The sequence below is a fragment of the Artemia franciscana genome, chromosome 2, assembly GCF_032884065.1.
Source record: "Artemia franciscana chromosome 2, ASM3288406v1, whole genome shotgun sequence".
Classification (NCBI taxonomy): Eukaryota; Metazoa; Arthropoda; class Branchiopoda; order Anostraca; family Artemiidae; genus Artemia; species Artemia franciscana.
The window spans coordinates 62,297,317-62,319,006 of record NC_088864.1 but is presented as its reverse complement, the minus strand read 5'-3'; the positions used below and the strand labels follow the sequence as shown (position 1 = coordinate 62,319,006).

The 21,690-nt window shown below is 34.1% G+C and overlaps 1 protein-coding gene across 5 annotated transcripts in view; it reads right to left on the bottom strand.

Annotated features, from left to right (window-relative positions):
- Positions 1-21,690, bottom strand: part of LOC136043906 (uncharacterized) — a 305,479-nt gene that overhangs the window by 246,641 nt on the left and 37,148 nt on the right. For 3 of the 5 annotated variants that reach the window (XM_065728942.1, XM_065728946.1, XM_065728945.1), the window contains one exon: positions 15,545-15,684. In XM_065728942.1, the coding sequence (XP_065585014.1) occupies positions 15,545-15,590 (46 nt within the window). In that variant the 5' untranslated portion in view covers positions 15,591-15,684. Of the gene's footprint in view, positions 1-15,544; positions 15,685-21,131; positions 21,230-21,690 lie in introns of all 5 variants that reach the window. The other 2 variants (XM_065728944.1, XM_065728943.1) reach the window with 2 other exon arrangements.

Here is a 21,690-nt window from a genome sequence, read left to right as displayed (position 1 = left end):
TTCAAAGAATTCCAGATTCCCCCTCCAACTCCCCCCAATGTCACAGGATCTGGTCGGAATTTAAAATTGGAGCTTTAAAGCGCAAGACCCTTTTAAATATCAAATTTCATTAAGATCTGGTCACCCTTTCGTAAATTACAAATACCTCAATTTCCAAAATTACCCCCCCCCCCCCAACTCTACCAAAGAGAGCAGATCCGGTCCGGTTATGTCAGTCAAGTGTCTTAGCAAGGTTTTAATTCTTCCCATCCAGTTTCATCCTGATCTCACCGCTTTAAGTATTTTCTTAGATTTCCGGTTCCCCTCAACTGCCCCCCCCCCCAAATTACGCTGGATCCGGTTGAGATTTAAAATAAGAGATCTGAGTCACGAGGTCCTTTTAAATATGAAGTTTCATGAAGATACGATAACTCCTTCGTAAGTTAAAAATACGTCATTTTTTCTGATTTTTCAGAATTATCCCCCCCCCCCAATAGAGCGGATCCGTTCCAATTATGTAAATCACATATCTAAGACTTCTGCTTATTTTTCCCACCAAGTTTCATCCCGATCCCTCCAATCTAAGCGTTTTCCATGATTTTAGATCCACCCAACCCCCCCCCCCCCAATGTCACCAGATCCGGTCGCAACTTAAAATGAAAGCTTTGAGACACGATATCCTTCTAAATATCAAATTTCATTGAGATCCGATCACCCGTTCGTAAGCTAAAAATACCTCATTTTTTCTAATTTTTCAGAATTAACGGGCCCCCCGCTCCCCCCCCCCCAGATGGTCAAATCGGAAAAAGACTATTTCTAATTTAATCTGGTCCGGTCCCTGATATGCCTGCCAAATTTCATCGTCCTAGCTTACCTGGAAGATCCTAAAGTTGCAAAACCGGAACCGACAGAATTTGCGATTGCTATATGTCACTTGGTTAATACCAAGTGCCATAAAAACCAAACACCAAGACGATACAAAGTTCGCTTGTTTTGAAAATTGAGGCAGCGACTGCGACAATTGAGGCAACAACTGAGGCAACGATTGAGGCTAAAGTTTCCTTTATGTGTTTTCTAAATTGGAACATCTATGGGATTTTAATTAGGCTATATATTTCCTAATGTTATTTTCAGAGTCTTCCTCAACCCTCCCAACTCAAAAAAAAGAAAAGACAAATGGAAAAAAAAAACAAATAACAATATTAACAGACTAAACAAATATTGAAGACAGAAATTTATTAATGCTTCTAAACAGCAAATCATTTAATTTTTGTATAAATACTCATGCTTTTATGTTTTTTCGCTTTGGTATTATTTCTATATTTATTTCGGTTTAACGCTGAAGTCCACATCAGGAGTCCATTAAAGTCCATTTAATTGACATTTCCATGAGTCCATAAAACCTTTAGACCTATATCAAGCCTTTTAGTTTTAGAAAAATAAAAAGAGGAACAGGGCTGAGCAGTTACCCCCTCAAAACAGGTGTACATCTCGAAGCGCCACTTTTTCTACCATGTTTGGCGCACATGACGTTTCACGGTCAATGATGCTTAACTTTGGTACTTCCATGATGCTTCACCTCTTCATTCCATTTATGGTACACTTCGAGCCACAAGTGGCCTGTACCACATGGTGACGCAATTTTTGAAAGTAGGCAACCCCTCGAAAGGACATGTTCTGTGCAGTTTTAAATAGTGAAATTTGTGTCAAATACTATTTCTGTATTTTCTTTTTTTTATTGTTCCACAAGGCTTTAAGCTAAATATAATCATTAATGATTAATATACATCATTAATTCAAATTCCATAGTTATAGCTTGAAGCATGATTTATAAGTATATTAGTCTGTTGATTTTATGCTTTATCATTGCCTTTAAAGTGTAACTATTCATAAACGTCACTTGATGCAAAACGAAGACAATAGAAACTTGGTTCCTGTCGATGTTACTATCATCATTTAAAAAAATTTAATAAAATAAAATAAAAAGAATCACCGACAATAATTATTCAACTGGAAAAAATAAGACTAAGAGTTTTATTAAGATTTTAATTACTTTTTTAATTTAAAACGAATAATATTTTTTTTTATTTTTAATGAAAAATGGAGGATAAAGTAGCGATTTTTCCAAAAGAGGATTAGTGTAAATACGGCAAGGCGCCCTATTAATAGAAGAAGGCCGCAGAATCAATACATTTCTATCATTAGTTAGAATCTGAAAATAAAAAAAAAATTATCTAAACGTATTTAATTGTGGGTAAATCAGTACAATATCAGTGATGATCTTGCGGCTCTTCCTCTTGATTGTCGAGCAAATATCCGGGAAACTTCGGGATACTCTACCTCCATGCATTTTTTGAAGCCCAGTATATTTTCCCATGACTTTTTTTGTGAAACAAATTAGGAATAGTTATGATCTCTCCAAAGAATGGTATCCTTGAGTCTAACAATTGTCCTTAAACTTCTTGCAATCCTTGAAATAACCTCAGAAGAATAGGAGATGATGAGGTCTATGGTGATCCGTGTAAATTAGTCTTGAGACTGGTCACATGGGATATAAAATCGCTGTCAATCAATCTCTGATCATTTATGAGGCAAGAACTTACTCGCACTTGCTAGGACCCATACTTCATTTCAAATGGCCACTACTAACACCTTATAGCAAATCTAGAGATTGCTTCAAAGGGAGAACCGATGGAAGAAGAAATACTTAACTCGCGCAAAGCATCTTGAACACTGTTACACTGTATCTCTTTTACTATTGACTTCCTCAGCCACTCGCTTACTTGAGCCTCCAAAGTGGCCTGACCTGCTTTCACTGGCTAGTTAGGACTCATGACAGTTCCCTAATTCTCGTTGTTCTAGCCATTTTTGAGCCCAATTCTTGCAAGAGGCTTCTCATATTGTCCTTGGATTTTTTTTCTTTCTTTTTTAATGAGTCTTATAAGTTGTTTGACATATTATACCTGTTACTGGGGTTTAATTGAAGGTGGCTGTTGTTTACCCCCCCCCCCAGAAAGTACCCTCCCGTGGAAAATAAGATTTTCCAAATTTGAAAATTTCATTTGAGTTTTTTTTCCCGTAGAGGGAAGTAATTTTGGTACTTATGTATTATGCGGTACTCACTCAAGTCTACGCTGTGTGTAAAACTCGAGAATAAACCGATTTTTTCGTTAGTTTCTTAATTACTTTAAAAACAAATTTGGGCTATAGATTTGCACATTAAAAGGGAGGGGTGAAGTATAGCGGGTCTGTATGCAGAATGTGTTAAGTATAATTATTCTGCATATTAGGAAGTAAGAATTGTTTTCTGACTTTAAACTGTATTTGCCCCCCCCCTCATTATGCGTAAATATATAGCCCAAATTATATAATGCCCATATATTCTGTCACAAGTCTTTGTCTTGTCTCGCGCTAAGCTGAAAGAAGCTAATGAAGAAACCGGTTGTTTTACACAGAAACCGGTGAGTTTTACACAGCGTAAACATGAGTGAGTGGTGCATAATCCACAAGTACCAAAATTCTTCCCCCTCCGAAAATTACCACTTTTTTCGTTAGTTTCTTCGTCACTAAAGAAACAGATTTGAGCTATACATTTGCACATTAGGGGGGGGGGAGGTATAGTGGGTCTGCATTCAAAATGTTTTAGGTACAATTATTCTGTATAGTATGAAGTAAGAATTGTTTTCTAACTTCAAACTATCCAAACACTTTACTCCCCCCCCCTATGTGCAAATATATGGTCCTCTTGATGGTCCATGTAGTTCTACTGTTGGACCTAATTTCCAAAACAAAAAACACAAAGCATCCAACGTCAGTTGATATAATTAACTCATCAAAATTGATATAGTACTTCGATAAATACTGATGTGATACAGTACAAAATTCGTTCCATGGTGAGGGGTGTGGGAAATTTGAATCCAGAGTTTCTATTACTAGATAAGCGTTGTATTTCCTAAAAAAATACACAAGTTTCTGCTTGTCATGATCTAGTCAGCTAGTGGGGAAATTGCCTGAAGTCCCCTCTTTTTAGTATTGTCCTTCAGCGAATCATCTCATAAGTTTGTAGTATACAAAATCTTGGCTTGGTTTGTCTCAGCATCGAGTTTTTTCTATTTTCTCTATCTGGTGGTCTAAATGGTGGTTCACTATTTTTCCTCAAATGGCGTAACTGACTTTAATACCCACTTGCTGATGTATATACTGTACTATTGCTGTTAATCTATTTTATACCATATTTTATAAAAGACAGATTTTATCAAGAATTAATACCCCCAGGTCAACCGCAATCGAAATGATTTGTTCAAAGAATCCCACAATAAAACATTACATCGAGGACAGAATATTTGCTCTTTGTGTTTACGATACAAAAATAAGAACATTTTAACATCTTCTTTCAAATTTTGAAGTTCTTAAATTTAATCGAGTCATTTTTTTAATTTATTTCATGTAAATTACAGTTCGAATTCAGAATTTAAGTATAACAAGTAGGCCTACAAAGATTTCGTCTTTGTCTATGTAAATCCAGTCTAGAATATAGGGGGCCTCAGGACCCTATTCTTGAAAATTTCTTGTAAATTTCTTGGAATTTCTCCATGATTTCCCAAAAAAAACCAAAGTTGTCTGCTTATGTTTTTTGACAAATCTGTTGGAGTAGGCCTAATTCAAAAGGTGGTATATTATAAAGCACGGATCTACAGAAGTGTCAAGCGCTAAAAAAAAGCGTTTTTCCAACTATAGAAGTAAATTGAAAAAATAACCGAAATAAGGCACTAAAATAGCCAAAAAAATAAGAAAAGGCACTTAATTTGCCACTGTTACGTAGTAGGAAACGGAAAAACAGCTAAAAAAAAGTCGCTTAATTAACCAATGAAAGTGCTTAATTTACCTTTGATACGCAGAAATAAGTCGAGAAAAAGCCAAAAACGGGCTTTAAAAAGCCAAAACAGCGCTTTATTTGCCAGTGGTAGGTAGATCACGATAAGAAAGTGGCTGGTCAAATGAGAACCTGCCGTTAAAAGCTCCGTTTGATATTATTGTTTTGTGCTTTGTGTTTTTGCTTTTGTTTTTGTGCTGTTGTTTTGTGCTTTTTTTCAACTGCTACCAACAAGAAGTTATTTTTGCACAAACGCGAGTTTCTTTTAGCCTCTGAGATACGTCATGTACAATGTCGATTTCAAAATTGGGAATATACGGAAAATTCGTAGACCTTGTAACTGCATATCTGGAAATATGGAAGGGAACCAGATTAATAAAGCACTCTCTCCCTCATGACACTCCTGACCGGTAAGAGTAATTGAATTGCTACGGAAAAATGATTCCAGTTTCTTTAAAAAAAAAAAAAATTAACAGCATTTCCACGAGCATTAGAAGTCCCTTAGAGCAAATTTTGGAATGCAACTCTAATTTTATCCAATCAATATAAATTATACTAATATTCAATTTTATAGTATAGAACACGATTTCATTTAATATTTTTGAAGACATGTGTTCAAGGTATAAATCAATTTTGCGAAAATTGAGAGCACACCATTTGGTTTGTGTCAAGACATTTTTTTGCGCGTATCAATGTTTCAGTGAAAAATATCTTCTCGAGTTGCAACCATGCTTCCGGGTAAGTGCCAAGCCTGTTATAAACGTGTTCAAGATAGCTCGATCCACATTTTAATGAAGATAGGCTATTTGATAACCTGGCAACACATTTTGTGGTATAGTACTTACGTATAATAGCAACCCCAGTCAAGTTCTTGATCTGAGTAGAACCGGTTACTCTGACCATGGATGAAATTCATTTAGTTTGGGATGTGTAGTGATAAGGTGTCTGGCCATGAATGTTCAGCGGGTGTTTGGTGAAATGTGCAGGGAAACCGTTGACAGATTTTTAGAAGAAATCCCCAACCGAAAATCAGAAAATTTACTCCAACAAATTTAGCTAAACACTGAGTCAGGATCAACAATAATTTATGATTGTTGGAGGGGGTACAAAATAGCTGAGCTGGAGGAGCCAGGGTTCACACACTTCACTGTGAACCACACTTATAATTTTGTCGACCCAAAATCTAACGTATCTACTAAACAAGTGGAGAGAATGTGGTGTTCCGCAAAGTGGAGGAATACACAGCACCGAGGTACAGCTCGTCATCTTCTGAAAACATATCTAGCGTAGTACATGTGGCAGGCGGCAATGACGGCAGAAGGCAGAGCTAATTTAAAAGCGATTCTTAATGACACCTATGTGTTCTGCGTTGCCTCCATTCCATAATTTCTTTCTATAGTGTCCATATTTTTGTTAATTAAGTATTATATTTTTATCATATTTTGATACATTTCATTAGGATTAACCGAGCATCACTTCTTGAGTGTGGTAAACATATCGATCTGATGAGCACGGTTGCCACCCGGCGACAAAAAATCACTAGATTTTAGTGATTTTCTTGTAACTTTAATGATTTTCTTCAATAATCTAGTGATTTATGTGCAAATTTAGTGATTTTTGGTCTAGGCAATATAAAAAATCACTAGAAATGGTAATAAATCACTAGGGATGGCAACCCTACTGAAGAGCCCCTCATAAAAATTTGAAAATCTTTATTACCAGATGTGCTTTCTGGGGCTTATTTTAAATTATTGAGGCTAACTATAAATTATGATAATCTTCGATTAAAGAACACAGTCTCATTTAACATTTTGACAACATATGTCCAAGGTATAAATCCATCCGTGAGAATTGAGAGCATATACACCATTTGGTTCATGTCACGATATTGTATCACGCATATCAATTTATCGGTGAAACATATTATTTGAGGTGCAACCCCACCTCTCGGTTTGCACTGCCTAGCTTGTTATAAACGTGGTCAGGAAACATCATTTCTACACTTCTACATTTCTACATTTTCTACATTCTACATTTTACAGATTTCTACAGTTTCTACATTTCTAGATTTCTCATTAACTGCTAAATTAATTCCGCAGATAGTCTCTAAATCCATGGGCGCCAGAAGTCGTTGCCCCCACGGACATAAGAAGACATTTATACATTCTGTCAAAAGAGGGAAATAAGAAAGGAAATTAAAATCCCGGCAAAAAAAAGTTCTAGTGTCTAATCGCTCAAACACTATAAAATTTTGAAAAGAAGTTTACAATTCTAAAATAGGCAACTTATATCATTCCTAAAAGCGCTTCATTTTAACATACGATTTTATGCAGTATAAAAATATTGCTACCTGACAACAAAAATGAGACTGCTAATAATAGGCTACTACCATTCTTAGGGACAAAACCTGGGCCAAGATAATTTTTACGAGTGAATATTTTTTATACAGTGCTAACAAATGGGATATGAAGGAGCAGGCGCATAAAACTGCCCCGAAATTCAGGAACATTAGTATTTCAGGAGGGCCAGGTACAGATATTTGGTTGGTATTTGAGCAGGTGCTTGGAAATTCGACTACCCATGTGCATTTTAGAAGGGGCCTTCTTTGTAGTAAAAAAAAAAAAATTGTATGCGGTGGCATAAAAGGGTACTTTCTCATTTATAACATTAACCCTTTTAGCGAAATGTCCTAATCATTCAACCTTACCGTTCACCAGTCCTCGGCTATGAGCGGTGGGTAAGCAGCAACCCAATAATAACTAATTAAAGAGAGTTTAAAAGAAACATACACAACAATTTTTACCCTAATTCCAACTATATAATACCCAACAAGCTTAAATTTACTTGACAAATCTATTGGCAAAAAATCCACAAATTTGAAAGGGAAAACACACCCAAAAAATGCAATCTTGATGTAGATTTCAACGCTAAAGGCAACATGATTGAGAAATTATAAGGGTCTTAGACCCCCTTCTTTCTGGATACCCAAAAGTCATATTTTCTTCGGGAAGGATGATCGTTGATGGGTATGAATTTGTTTGGCTTTTTTTTACCAGAAAGGAACAAATCAAACCACTAGTCTTAGGTAATAAGAGGGTTCTCTTGAATCGAAATTCAAGAACCATTCAACATAAAAAAGAAGGAAAGAAAGAGAGCCCCACGGTTTTTGTCCATTCTGTAGCATGTGGTTACCCAATTTCCGCAACCTGCTATACGTCAAGATTGCTGAAAATTTCCGCCACACTTGGCACAGCTCCGCCACGTTTGGCAGCCTTTAGCCAAGCTTAACACGCACCACCCAGGTACCACCTAGTGCACGTGATTTCCTAAAGTTGGCAGCCCCTCGTTTTGCAGTGACCCAAACATAACCAAAATACTTCCAGGAGGCTAGTTTGAGACGTCTCTTCCAGGATGGCTAAAATACCTGCAGGATCCGCAGACCACAGACTAGATGGTGATTTTAAAGCTTCTTTTTATGTGGGAGTATTTATGCATAATAGCATTATGTATAAGTCAGCTTCGTTTTTCGTAAGATATTCGCAACTGGCACTTTTTTGCCACTAGGGCGTGGCTTTTCATGAATAAGCGCTTTTAGTCAGGCTGACCATTATCTCTAATAATGAAACATTGCCTTTCCTAGAGCCCTATACATCTGATACGACCTAATACCTTCATCGATTTAACTCAGATGATATCAAAGATATACTGCCTAACGGTTAAGTAAAACTTGATTTTAAACAAGCCAGTAACCAGTACGTACAATTGAATAAATCTATGTCCAAAGATCCGATAAATTTAACTGCCGGCCTGTCGCCATTTAAATGAAGCGGAAAAATGTGGAAAAGCCAGTAAATTTTCATGTTACGTCTCAAATTCAAGAAAACCAAGTCCCCACTGCTAACACTAAAGCCTCAAAAATTTGAAAATTGATCTGACTGAATTGACTACTGAACTCTAAATTGCCAAAAAAACAGAAGCAGTTTGTACTCCCTGCGGCAACGTCAGGGACCGGGGGGTGTGTGTTAGAATACATTTACACCCTATAATTTTTAACACATCTAGATTTCGAAAAATAGATTTAGGTATTTTCATTGAAAATACCTTTCGTTGTATTTTTGTTGAAAATATCTTTTTTTGGAATTTTCATTGAAAATACCAGTTTATGCTCCCTATGTCCATCTTAGGTCTATTCTTACCTAAAAACTCCGATTTTAATTTTTTTTTCAGAATAATGAAGTATTTAGGGATGTATCACATCTCGGTCAGTGTTGCCACTTTAAATCTAATCAGTCAAATTTAACAACGCTTTTCGTCTGTAATCATCAATCTGTTGATTCAAACACAACTAAACCTCAAAAGAAAAGCAACACCTTCTTTAGTTGTTAGGTACCATACATATTTTGCTTATTTATTGCTAATTTTTCGCCACTATTTAGGGCAACCAATTCCAAACGATAACAAATTCAAATACACCTAGCACACAGTGGAGCGAACCTTTAGTAAAACTTTACTTCAGTTCAAGAGAGGTCACAAGAACTAGCTCACTAAAAACAGCAACATGAAAAAAATAAAAATAAAAAGCATGTTTCTTCCAACCAGAAACTTTTGAAGTACCAAGGACAGTGAAAACGAAATCTAATTGTTTGAATTGGTTAGGTGGAAATTTACATAGCCATATAATCTTTAAAAATTAGAGAAATCGAGAAATTAATTTTCCATGAAAAAGATCTCAATACACAGCTGTTGAGTTTTGGTATTAGCCAGCGCCAAGTTAGGAAGGAGGGTGATAAATCAGCAAAAATGAACTAAAGACGGTAAAGGTTAGGGCCCTAGTTTAGGGCCTATTGGGAAATAAGAATCTTAAGATAACAATTCTTACTTCATAATATGACGAATAATTGCAGCTAACACATTTTGCATGCAGCTCCAATATACTTTACTCCCAACCCCTTATGTCCAAATATATACCGAAAATTAGATATTTCGCGTGTATTCTCCCAATACGTCAATCTTGTTTCAACCCACGTACCCGTAAATTGAATAAACTGTGAAGAAACAAAGACTGGAAAAACAAGAGTGATGGGTGGTGGAAAGCATTGATAATATGTAATTTGGGGGGGGGCTGCATGCAAGATGTGTTAACTACAATTATTCTGCATATTATTGAAGAAAGAATTGTTATAATGTTTCCTGCTCAAAAGCCCCTAATCCAGACATTTATCCTAAAACATTTAGCATCAGAACATGTAGTTTTCCTTTGAAGTTGAAGTTGTCTTTGGGATTTTTAATTTTAAATACATAATAATTTTTTTCTGGAGAATACAGGACGTTTTTTCTGCAAAATGCAGAATGTTTTTTTCTCCCTGAGGTAGGATGAGTGTTTAGTTTTTGGTTGTCTCGTTAATTTCGTTTCCTTTTTCTTTTCTCTATAGTTGTTTCTCCATTTGTTGTTTTACTAATTTTGCCAAATGTTTTTCCATTTGTTGTTTTGTTAATTTCGTTTTATTTTTCTTTTTTCCTTTCCATTTCCTTTTTTCTTATCTCCGTGGGTTAAAAATAAATGGTGATGACGTTGAACGCGAAACATGAGTGGCGGTCTCTAGATTTTTTTATGAATATTTCTAATTATCAATATAGCTTTACTTCGTCTGTTCTACTGAACTTTTAGTCTATTTTATTATACTGTTTTCTCTGATATTTTATGCTTGTTGTGCTTGCTATTAGAGTTACGTGCAATTTTTGTTTGTGCTTGTTTATTAGTTTTTTCTCCCTACTCCACTGTTTATACTTTTGTATGTTTGTGGGTAATAAATATAATAATAATAATTATAAATGACGAAGCGTTGTCAAGTTTAAATAATTATTTTTGCCAATTTATTTTGACGGTTCAACGTCGGTTCACTACCAGAAAGCTGATAATCTACTGAAAAGATAATAATTTTGAAATAATTCTTAAGTAAAAGGATAAATTCGGGAGGCAGGGGTGTAAAATCCCTTTATTTTGGTATCCTTGGTACATTAAGAAATAAATGAAATTGTGTGGCGGCAAAATCATAAAAACAGTCAATGAGAAGACCTAGTCATGAATTGTCATGATCACCCCGGAATCCCATTTTTATTATTTGTCTTTTAAATTTTTCTACCAGCAATTTTTGATACTTTTGCTTTATATCAACACACTCGAGAATTTCAATAGCGAATGATGCGGACATGAGACAAGAAACTAGTCAAGCAACTTCTTTATACCAGACAATTAGCTTTGGCTCGGTCGGGAAATAGATTGTAGCTATATTTTATTTAAGCATTTAGTTGGTATTTTTGTTATGTTAGGTTAGAACAGGTTTGTTTAGGTTACGTATTTAATATAGGCTATACGTTACCTCCCCCCTCCCACCCTTAATAGGCAAATATTTAGCCTGAATTTGTTTCTCAACAAAATTTCATCATAATTTTGTTTTATTTCATTAGCATTAACCAAACTTCACTTCTCGAGTTTGTTTTATACAATAGACAAGTATCCAATTTAGTTTACTTGAAATATCAATATTTTTATTTTATGTTAACAATTCTACATATCTGATGCAACCTTAAACCCTTAAATTTAACTCAAATACCCAAGATATGTAACGGTAGAGTAAAACTTGCTTTCAGTTCAACAATCCGGTTATAAGAATTGGACAAATGATTGTTAAAAGATGCAACAAATTTAACTGCACGCTTGTCGCCGTCAGCGTCTCTGTCTAAATGAAGCGGAAAATGTAAAAGATAACACGAGGGCTTAAATGTTGCAATTAATATCGGCAAAATGACCGCTATTCAAAGATTAATTGTTTAACTGCTGAGCTCGGCAAATGAGGATACATAAAAAAGCATGTTATGTATCAGGGACATACTCAAGGAAGTAAGTTGCCCCCCTATCCTAAATTTTCTTGAATTCCGAGGCACTTCTTTTCCAAATTATCGAATAAAATTAGGGTACCTGTCTGTTAAACGGAACACACATAAGAATTATGTGTAAGATTCTGACAGAAACCGGTTTCCTCTCTGGGATCGGTTATGATTTGCTTATTTTGAGTAAAAAAAACTACGATGTATGTATATTTTAATTAAATATTTAATATATAGAGGTGGTTAGGGGTTAGGTATTTAATATAATGCGTTCTCCGCGGCCTGCTTTCCATAATTCTGTGATGAAGTTTCCATAATTTTGTAAATAAAGTGCTGTATCATCATCACGTTTTGGTATATTTCATTAGGATTAACTTCACGTTTTTCGTTTAACAGAAGACTAACAAAAAGATTTTTTTTTATTAATTAACCTCCCCCCTAAAAAAAACTATCCTGGGTAGATGCCTGTTATGTGTGTACTTTTTTTTTAAACAGAAGTTTTCCATACATAAATAATGCAACCAGATGAGTCACTAAAATCAAATTGAAAATAAATATTTAAATATATTTATATATTTATATTTATATTTATATTATATATTTTATATTTATATATTTAAATGTATTTTTCATACATAAATAATGAAACCAGATGAGTCACTAAAATCGAATTGAAAATAAATATTTATATACATATATAAATATATATATATATATATATATATATATATATATATATATATATATATATATATATATATATATATATATATATATATATATATATATATATATATATATATATATATATATATATATATATATATATATATATAATGATAAAATAAAGTGCTATCTGTTTCTACTTAGAGTTTTTGACAAATTGTCATCCAACTTCAAAGTGGTGAAACCCTCGTAGACTGTTATAACAATATAACAATTCTTTCTTCAATAATATGCAGAATAATTGTAGTTAACACATCTTGCATGCAGCCCCCCCCCCCCCAAATTACATATTATCAATGCTTTCCACCACCCATCACTCTTGTTTTTCCAGTCTTTGTTTCTTCACAGTTTATTCAATTTACGGGTACGTGGGTTGAAACAAGATTGACGTATTGGGAGAATACACGCGAAATATCTAATTTTCGGTATATATTTGGACATTAAGGGGTTGGGAGTAAAGTATATTGGAGCTGCATGCAAAATGTGTTAGCTGCAATTATTCGTCATATTATGAAGTAAGAATTGTTTTCTTAAGATTCTTATTTCCCAATAGGCCCTAAACTAGGGCCCTAACCTTTACCGTCTTTAGTTCATTTTTGCTGATTTATCACCCTCCTTCCTAACTTGGCGCTGGCTAATACCAAAACTCAACAGCTGTGTATTGAGATCTTTTTCATGGAAAATTAATTTCTCGATTTCTCTAATTTTTAAAGATTATATGGCTATGTAAATTTCCACCTAACCAATTCAAACAATTAGATTTCGTTTTCACTGTCCTTGGTACTTCAAAAGTTTCTGGTTGGAAGAAACATGCTTTTTATTTTTTTTATTTTCATGTTGCTGTTTTTAGGGAGTAATTCCTTGATACTGGGAATTACTTCTTTGTTGGCTATCCGAAAAGCTGGTAGTTTTTACTTAAAAACTTAATTTGAGCTAAACTATCATCCTAAGATACTTCGGCACTAACTCAACGCGAGAAAAAAAATTATATAATCTAAATAATATAATGAATATTAATCTAATATAATACTAATACAAGACTGTTTTTATTTTCTTTGGTGCTGACAATCATGTACGAACATGCACTCAGCGAAATAGCGTATCAATAAAAAAGCAGTTATTTCGCTTTTTATTTTACTATAAAAAATGACTATTTTACTATTAAATTATGCATTTCTTCTGTTGGATCTTAATAAATTCTTCCTAATATAATATAATTTTCTTTGTATTCTGTATGTACATATCCTGTATGTTAAGGGATATGTATGAACATGCATGTACATATCCTGTATGTATCCTGCAAAAATACATATCCTGTATGCTGCAGGTTATGTGTGTGCATATATGTACATATCCTGTACGTATCATGTATACATGCATATCCTGTATGCTACAGAATATGCAGGTTTATACCGTGCAGGTGTCCTGTAGGTTACAGGATATGTATTTACATTTGTGTACATATGCCGTATGTATCCTGTAAACACAAATATCCCGTATGTTACAGAATATTTATGTTCGTGTATGTACATATCCTGTATGTATCCTGTAAATATGCATATCCTGTATGTTACGGGATGTGAATGTACATGTATGTACATATGTCGTATATATACTGTGAACATACATATCCTGTATGTTTCTACTTAGAGTTTTTGACAAATTGTCATCCAACTTCAAAGTGGTGAAACCCTCGTAGACTGTTATCACATCTTTACTCAGCATTAATCGGTAGCATATTGTCTTTCTTCTTTATTGAATATTTTTAAAAACAAATGCTGTATATCTTAAAAACAATATTTTCAAAAACAAATGTTGTGTATCTTAAAAACAATATTTTTAAAAACAAATGCGTGATCAAGACGCCAATAAAAATGTGTATTCGCGTATTGATCACGATGCTAGTCGCCATCAGCCGTTACTTAGGATAGTATAGAAGAGCTGTTGGCTGATGTTCCATGGTGCTGACAATCGTGCAAGGATGCGCGCTCATTTAACTGTATTTTTGTTGTAATATGAATAAAGGTTTGGCTTTTTCTTTCCCTAAAATTTCTTATTTTATTTTATCAAAATACTAAGGAGATAAACTTAAAAATATTTTTTTTGCCTTCTGGACCCATCTTAAATCTATTCAAACGCAGAAACCATGATTTTCCTAAGATTTCTCGGTACTTACGTATTATCCAGAACACACTCGAGAAGTTATCTTAGTTTAATCTAAGTAAACCAGTTTTTCCTCGCCTCCGGTTATAGTTAGCTTATTCTCTCTCGGAATAAACTAATATGTAGGTATATTTTAATTAAATATTTGATATACAGAGTTGGTTAGATTAGGTATTTCATATAATGCTTTAAGTAAGGACCCTGGAATACAAGACGCCACAAAACAAACACCATATAGCTTAACACCAGGTTATATATATGGTGGCGTAAGTTTCCACTTAGCCAACTCAAAGGATGGGATTCAATTTTCACTGTCTTTGGTACTTTAATACCTTTCTTCCTTTCCATTCCTTTCTTTCCTTCTTTTTCCCAGTTGTTTTTGCTTCTTTTTTCTGACTTCTCTTTTTTCTGACTTCTGGCTTCTTTTTTTTCTTATTTTCTAATGTACAACGTCTTCCCTTGCTTTTTTCTAGGGCAATAGCTACCTAAATAAAAAAAAAACCTAGCGGCTACTGCTACTTCTAACAATTCATTACAGCCCCAAGCTGCCTGAGGCCAGCACAGCTACGCACACTCCTCTAACCCAATCTTTTCTAAGCCCCCCTCTTACACCCTCCCAAAAAGTTCCCATTTCCCTTAAATCTTTTCTTACGACATGGTTTTCCGATTTCAATTCCATTGTAGTGAGAGCTATAATGAAAATAAGCCTATAATAATTTAAAACATATAATATATAATATAATAATATATGATATAATAATACAATAATAATAATGCTATAAGTAAGGTTGTGATTATTAGGACACGTTCTGCGGATGAAGGAAGACAGATTCCCTCTAAAAGAATTATAATAATATTTTTTTTCATTTTTTCACAAAACCCAAATACTGGGTAACAATTAAATACAATCCATACCTGATTTGCCGTCTGTTACGTCATATCCTAAGTCCTCCTCTGCCATTACTGGAACAATAACTAGCCTTAGAATTTAAACAAATGTCCTTTCCAACATCGTATCAAATCCGGAGAAGGAAATCCTTGACCAATCGTCACTGCTGAAAATAAACAAATGTAAGGAACTGTAAGAATTTTTCATTTCCTTAATAAACAAAACAATGAAAAAATCCTTCTTTTACGGAAAACAGAAAAAACGTGACCTAACAGCGTCAGGGGCTGTCCTAACAACAGGAATATCATAGGCTGCACAATACAGCTGTCTATGTACAGAACGAATTGAGCTCTAAGCATTTGTCTTTTCTCCATTCGACTTCGTGCGGAAGAAATTAACATAAAAACTTCAGAGGGGGCTCATTTGTTTAGAAACTGAAAGTACTAGTGTCTTTTTTAAAAATTTAATAAAAAAAACAAGTTTTTTTTTAACGGAAAGTAAGGAGCGACATTATAACTTAAAACGAACAGAAATTACTTCGTATGTGAAAGGGGCTGCTTCCTCATCAACGCCCCACTCTTTGCGCTAAAGTTTGACTCTTTCTCTTAACTCTACTTTTTATAACAGTAAAAAGCTTTAGCGTAAAGAGCGAGGCGTTGATGAGGAAGAATCCCCTTTCACATACGAAATAATTTCTGTTCGTTTTAAATTTTAATGTCGCTCCTTACTTTCCGTTAAAAAAACATGTTTTGTTTTTTTTATTTAATTTCTGAACGTTTCTGAATCAATACATGTTTGATTTTCGCTCTCCGCAGATGAATAATTAAAACGAAACTTGCATATTTATTTTTTTGGCTAAATGGCTTTCTCATAGTTTTGATCAAATGATTTTGAGGAAAAAAGGAGCGGGGGAGGAGGCCTAGTTGCCCTCCGATTTTTTGGTTACTTAGAAAGGCAACAAGAACTTTTAATTTTTTACAAATGTTTTTGTTTGTAAAAGATATACATAATTTATAAATTAGCTTACGTAACGAACTTCTGTATTCTCATGTTTTTATTACGTATATGAGGGGTTCAACCCCTCTTCAGTACCTCGCTCTTTACACTAAAGCTTAAATTTTGTCCAATTTCTTAATAATGACCCCTGAATCACAAAAGCCGTAGAATAAATAGTTGAAATTACTAAAAATACTTTAGCGTAAAGAGCGAGGTGTTAGGAGGAGGTGAGCCCAACATATGCGTAATAATTTCTGTTCGTTTTAAGTTTTAATTCTGCTCGTTACTTTTAGTTGAAAAAACTTTTTCATATTTATCTTTTATTGTCTTTTTTTAAATAATGCTAGAAAATCCTGGACTCCCTTCATACAAATTTTCTTCCCCCATGATAAATTCCTCCATGGAAAGTTTCCTCAACATTTTCCCTCTTCTCAAACCCCCCCCCCCCCAACCAAAAAATTCCCCTGAAAGCGTCTCTACACTTCCAAATAACCATTACTATATGTAAGCAATGGTCAAAATTTGTAACTTGTAGCCCCCCCCCAACGGGGACTGTGGGGGAGTAAGTCGTCCCCAAAGACATAGTTATAAGGTTTTTAGACTACGCTTAATAAAATGGCTATCTCAGAATTTTGATCCCGTGACTTTGGGAAAATAATTAGCGTGGGAGGGGGTCTAGGTACCCTCCAATTTTTTTGTCACTTAAAAAGGGCACTAGAACCTTTTATTTCCGTTAGAATGAGCCCTCTCGCAAGATTCTAGGACCACTGGGTCGATACGATCACCCCTGGAAAAAAAAAACAAACAAACAAACAAACAAAAAAACGCATCCGTGATCTGCCTTCTGGCAAAAAATACAAAATTCCACATTTTTGTAGATAGGAGCTTGAAACTTCTACAATAGGGTTCTCTGATACGCTGAATCTGATGGTGTGATTTTCGTTAAGATTCTATTACTTTTAGGGGTTGTTTCACCCTATTTTCTAAAATAAGACAAATATTCTCAGGCACGTAACTTTTGCAGGGTAACACTAAACTTGATGAAACTTATATATTTAGAATCAGCTTTAAAATGCAATTCTTTTGATGTAGCTATTGGTATCAAAATTCAATTTTTTAGAGTTTTGGTTACTATTGAGCCGGGTCGCTCCTTACTTACCACGAACTGTTTGATCAAAAGTGATCGGAGGGCATCTAGTCCCCTCTATTCTTTTTAGATACCACTTCCCTTCAACATTAATTAAATGTTTGAGATATCCATCTTGTTCAAAATAATCTGTTAAAATATATATATATATATATATATATATATATATATATATATATATATATATATATATATATATATATATATATATATATATACATATACATATATATATATATATATATACATATACATATATATATATATATATATATATATATATATATATATATATATATATATATATATATATATATATATATATATATTTATATATATATTTATATATATATATATATATATATATATATATATATATATGTATATATATATATATATATATATATATATATATATTTATATATATACATATACATATATATATATATATATATATATATATATATAGATATTTATATATATATTTATATATATATATATATATATATAATTATATATATATATATATATATATATATATATATATATATATATATATATATATATATATATATATATATATATAGTATTTAACATTGAAGTAAGGGCGGGGGGTTTTGATACTGGTTTGATATAGGGGGAAAACCTGTTTTAGACGTTTTCTTTCTACATCAGTAAAAAATCAAAATTGCTAAGATTTACAGGGATGAATTTCAATGCATAAAAAATTGTCAATCTATATTTCATTGGTTGTTTTCTGTAATGCCTGGTATTGATGTGATTATCTTTCTTTCTTTTCTTGTGTTGTTTTACATAAAACTCAAATCTCAAAATATATATTGTTTTCAGTAGAGTCCAAATGACGTTCAGACACAGGGGGCTATTCCTACTCCTATTTATAGTAATTTCCCATTCGTTTTAAGCTTTACCTGCTTACTTATTATAATTTCTGTTTGTTTTGGCTGGTATTATTTGACTAGATTTCTGCTTACATTTGGCTTAATGTAGCTCTTTAATTTTCATTGATAAGCTTCTTTTGTGTAAAGTTTTTCTAGATTAACAAATAACAAGAGCTAAGAGCTCATATCGCACTTCTGACGAGGTTGGAAGAGCCAAGAGCTCATATGGCATGAGCTCTAGAAAAATTCTAAGAATCAATAGATAGATTTAAAAGGAAAATCAGAGGTTTAATGCCGGTCAGGATTTAAAATAAGAGCTCTGAGATACGAAGTCCTTCTAAATATCAAAATTCATTAAGATCCAATCACCCACTCGTAAGTTAAAAATACCTATTTTTTCTAATTTTTCCTCTCCCTTCAGCCCCCCATGGTCAAATCGGGGAAAACGACTTTATCAAGTCAGTTTTTGCAGGTCCCTGACACGCCTACGAATTTGCATCGTCCTAGCACGTTCAGAAGCACCAAACTCGCCAAAGCTCTGCCCCCCTAACTCCCCCAAAGAGAGCGGATCCAGTCCGGTTACGTCAATCACGTATTTACGACATTTGCTTATTCTACCCACCAAGTTTCATCCAGATCTCTCCACTCTAAGCGTTTTCCAAGATTTCCGGTTTTTCCCTCCAACTCACCCCACTGTCACCAGATCTGGTCGGGATTTAAAATTAGAGCTCTGAGACATGGGTTCCTTCTAAATATCAAATTTCATTAATATCCGGTGACCCGTTCTTAAATCAAAAATACCTCAATTTTTCCGAATTTACACTCCCCAACCTCCCCCCAAAAAGGCGGATCCATTCCAATTATGTCAATCACGTATCTAGAACTTGTCTTTATTCTTCCCATCAAGTTTCATCCCGATCACTCTAAGCGTTTTCCAAGATTTCCAGTTTCCAAGATTTCTGTTACCCCGTCCAATCCCCTATGTCCCCGGATCCGATTCAAATTGAAAATAGAGCATCTGAGACATAATATTTTTCTATATATCAAGTTTCATTAAGATCAGATTACCCATTAGCAAGATGAAGATACCTCAATTTTCACGTTTTCCTATATTTCCGTTTTCCCCCTCCAACTCACCCCGATCTCACTGGATCAGGTTGGGATTTAAAATAAGGGCTCTGAAGCACAAGATCTTTCTAAATATCAAATTTCATTAAGATCTGATCTCCCGTTCGGAACTTACAAATATCTTATTTTTTCTAATTTTCAGAATTATCCCCCCCCCAACTCCCTCAAAGAGAGTGGATCCGGTCCGGTTCTGTCAGTCACGTATCTTGGACTTGTGCTTATACTTCCCACCAAATTTCATCCTGATCTCTCCACTATAAGCCTTTTCACGGGTTCCCCCCCCCCAACTCCTCCCAATGACACTGGATCCAGTTGAGATTTACAATAAGAGATCTGAGTTACACGGTCCTTCTAAATATGAAATTTCATTACGTTTTCCAAGATTTTAGGTTTTCCCCTCCAAATCCCCCCACTCTAAGCGTTTTCAAAGATTTCCGGTCGCCCCCACCGAACTCCCCCCAATGACACTAGATCCGGTCGGGATTTGACATAAGAGATCTGACTTACGAAGTTCTTCTAAATATGAAATTTCATTAAGATCTGATCACTTCTTCGTAAGTTAAAAGTACCTCATTTTTTCTAATTTTTCAGAATCAACCCTCCCCCCAACTCCCCCAAAGAGAGCAGATTCGTTCTGGTTATGTCAATCACGTATCTAGGACTTGTGCTTATTTTTCCCACCAAGTTTCATCCCAATCCCTCCACTCTAAGCATTTTCCTAGATTTTAGGTTTCCCCCCAGACAGACCAACAGAATTTGCGATGGCTATATGTCACTTGGTAAATATCATGTGCCATAAGAAGATTCACTTTTATATTTTAATTACTTTCTTTTTCATATTAGCGCCAACGCCTACCAAAAACTGTCCGCTTTTAAATTTTAAGTATTTTATAAAAACTGTTGTTTTTAAACTGATGTTGTCTTCTTTTCTTCAACCAAAAGCAAGATAAAGATATACTTAAATACGTAAATGTGAATACATGAAGTTATCTGTGTCCACAAAAAAAATATTTTGAAGATAGCTTGCATATCAATTCCCTCGAAACATTAGAAATGAGACATTAAAAAATATAAGAACAAGAGCAAAAGCAGTAAGAATCTTAAGCTTCAAAAGGGTAGGCCAAGGTACCCTTTCTTCCTGTGTTTATGCCACGAAGACTGTAAATTTCTCAATTAAAGCGGCTTTCACACTACGTACGTAATTGTCTATGCTAAGTGGTTAAGTTACGTTAGGTTAGGTATAACCCTTCATTTTTCAACAAGTCATTCCATGCTAGGCTAGCGTAACACAAATTCAACATAGTCATCATCTAAAGTCCTCATAATCATACTAAGCGAATTATTCAAAACTAAAATTCTGGAATGGAGATGGCTTAGATAAAGCGTGAAAGGATTTCTAGAAAAAATATATGGATTTGTTTTTAGAATTTATTAACTGCTCACCGAGAGCCCAATTTGCTGCTGCTACAGCAATTTTCCAATAGTACAGTATAGTCGTATAATATATTTGACACAAAAAACCGCAGGCCACAAAGGAAAAACTACAAAGAAACATACAACATAAAATTACGTAACATAAAATAGCGCAAACATAACGCAACGAAATTTAACATAAAACAACGTATCATAAAATTACGAAAAGAACATTTTCAAGCACAGATCGAGTCTACTTGGCACTGCCAAGTAGTTGTGAATAATTTGCTCAGTAAGATTACGAAACATAACGTAAAGTTATAAGTTATTGAAAGGTGCTATGGTGCAGTATGAAAGCACCATAAACGCTTCACAAGCAAAGAGAGGTTCTTTTTTTATCAGCCCACTTTAGTTTTATTCTCCTTCTTCTGTTTTAATAGAATATTAGCACAAAGACTATTTATTTATAACTACATTTAACAATAACAATATTCTGAAAGCCGCCTTGGACATATAAAATGTTTTATGACACGAAATAACAGAACAACGACTAGGGCGGGTAGACTTGGTGTCTGTGAAAAACGGCTGT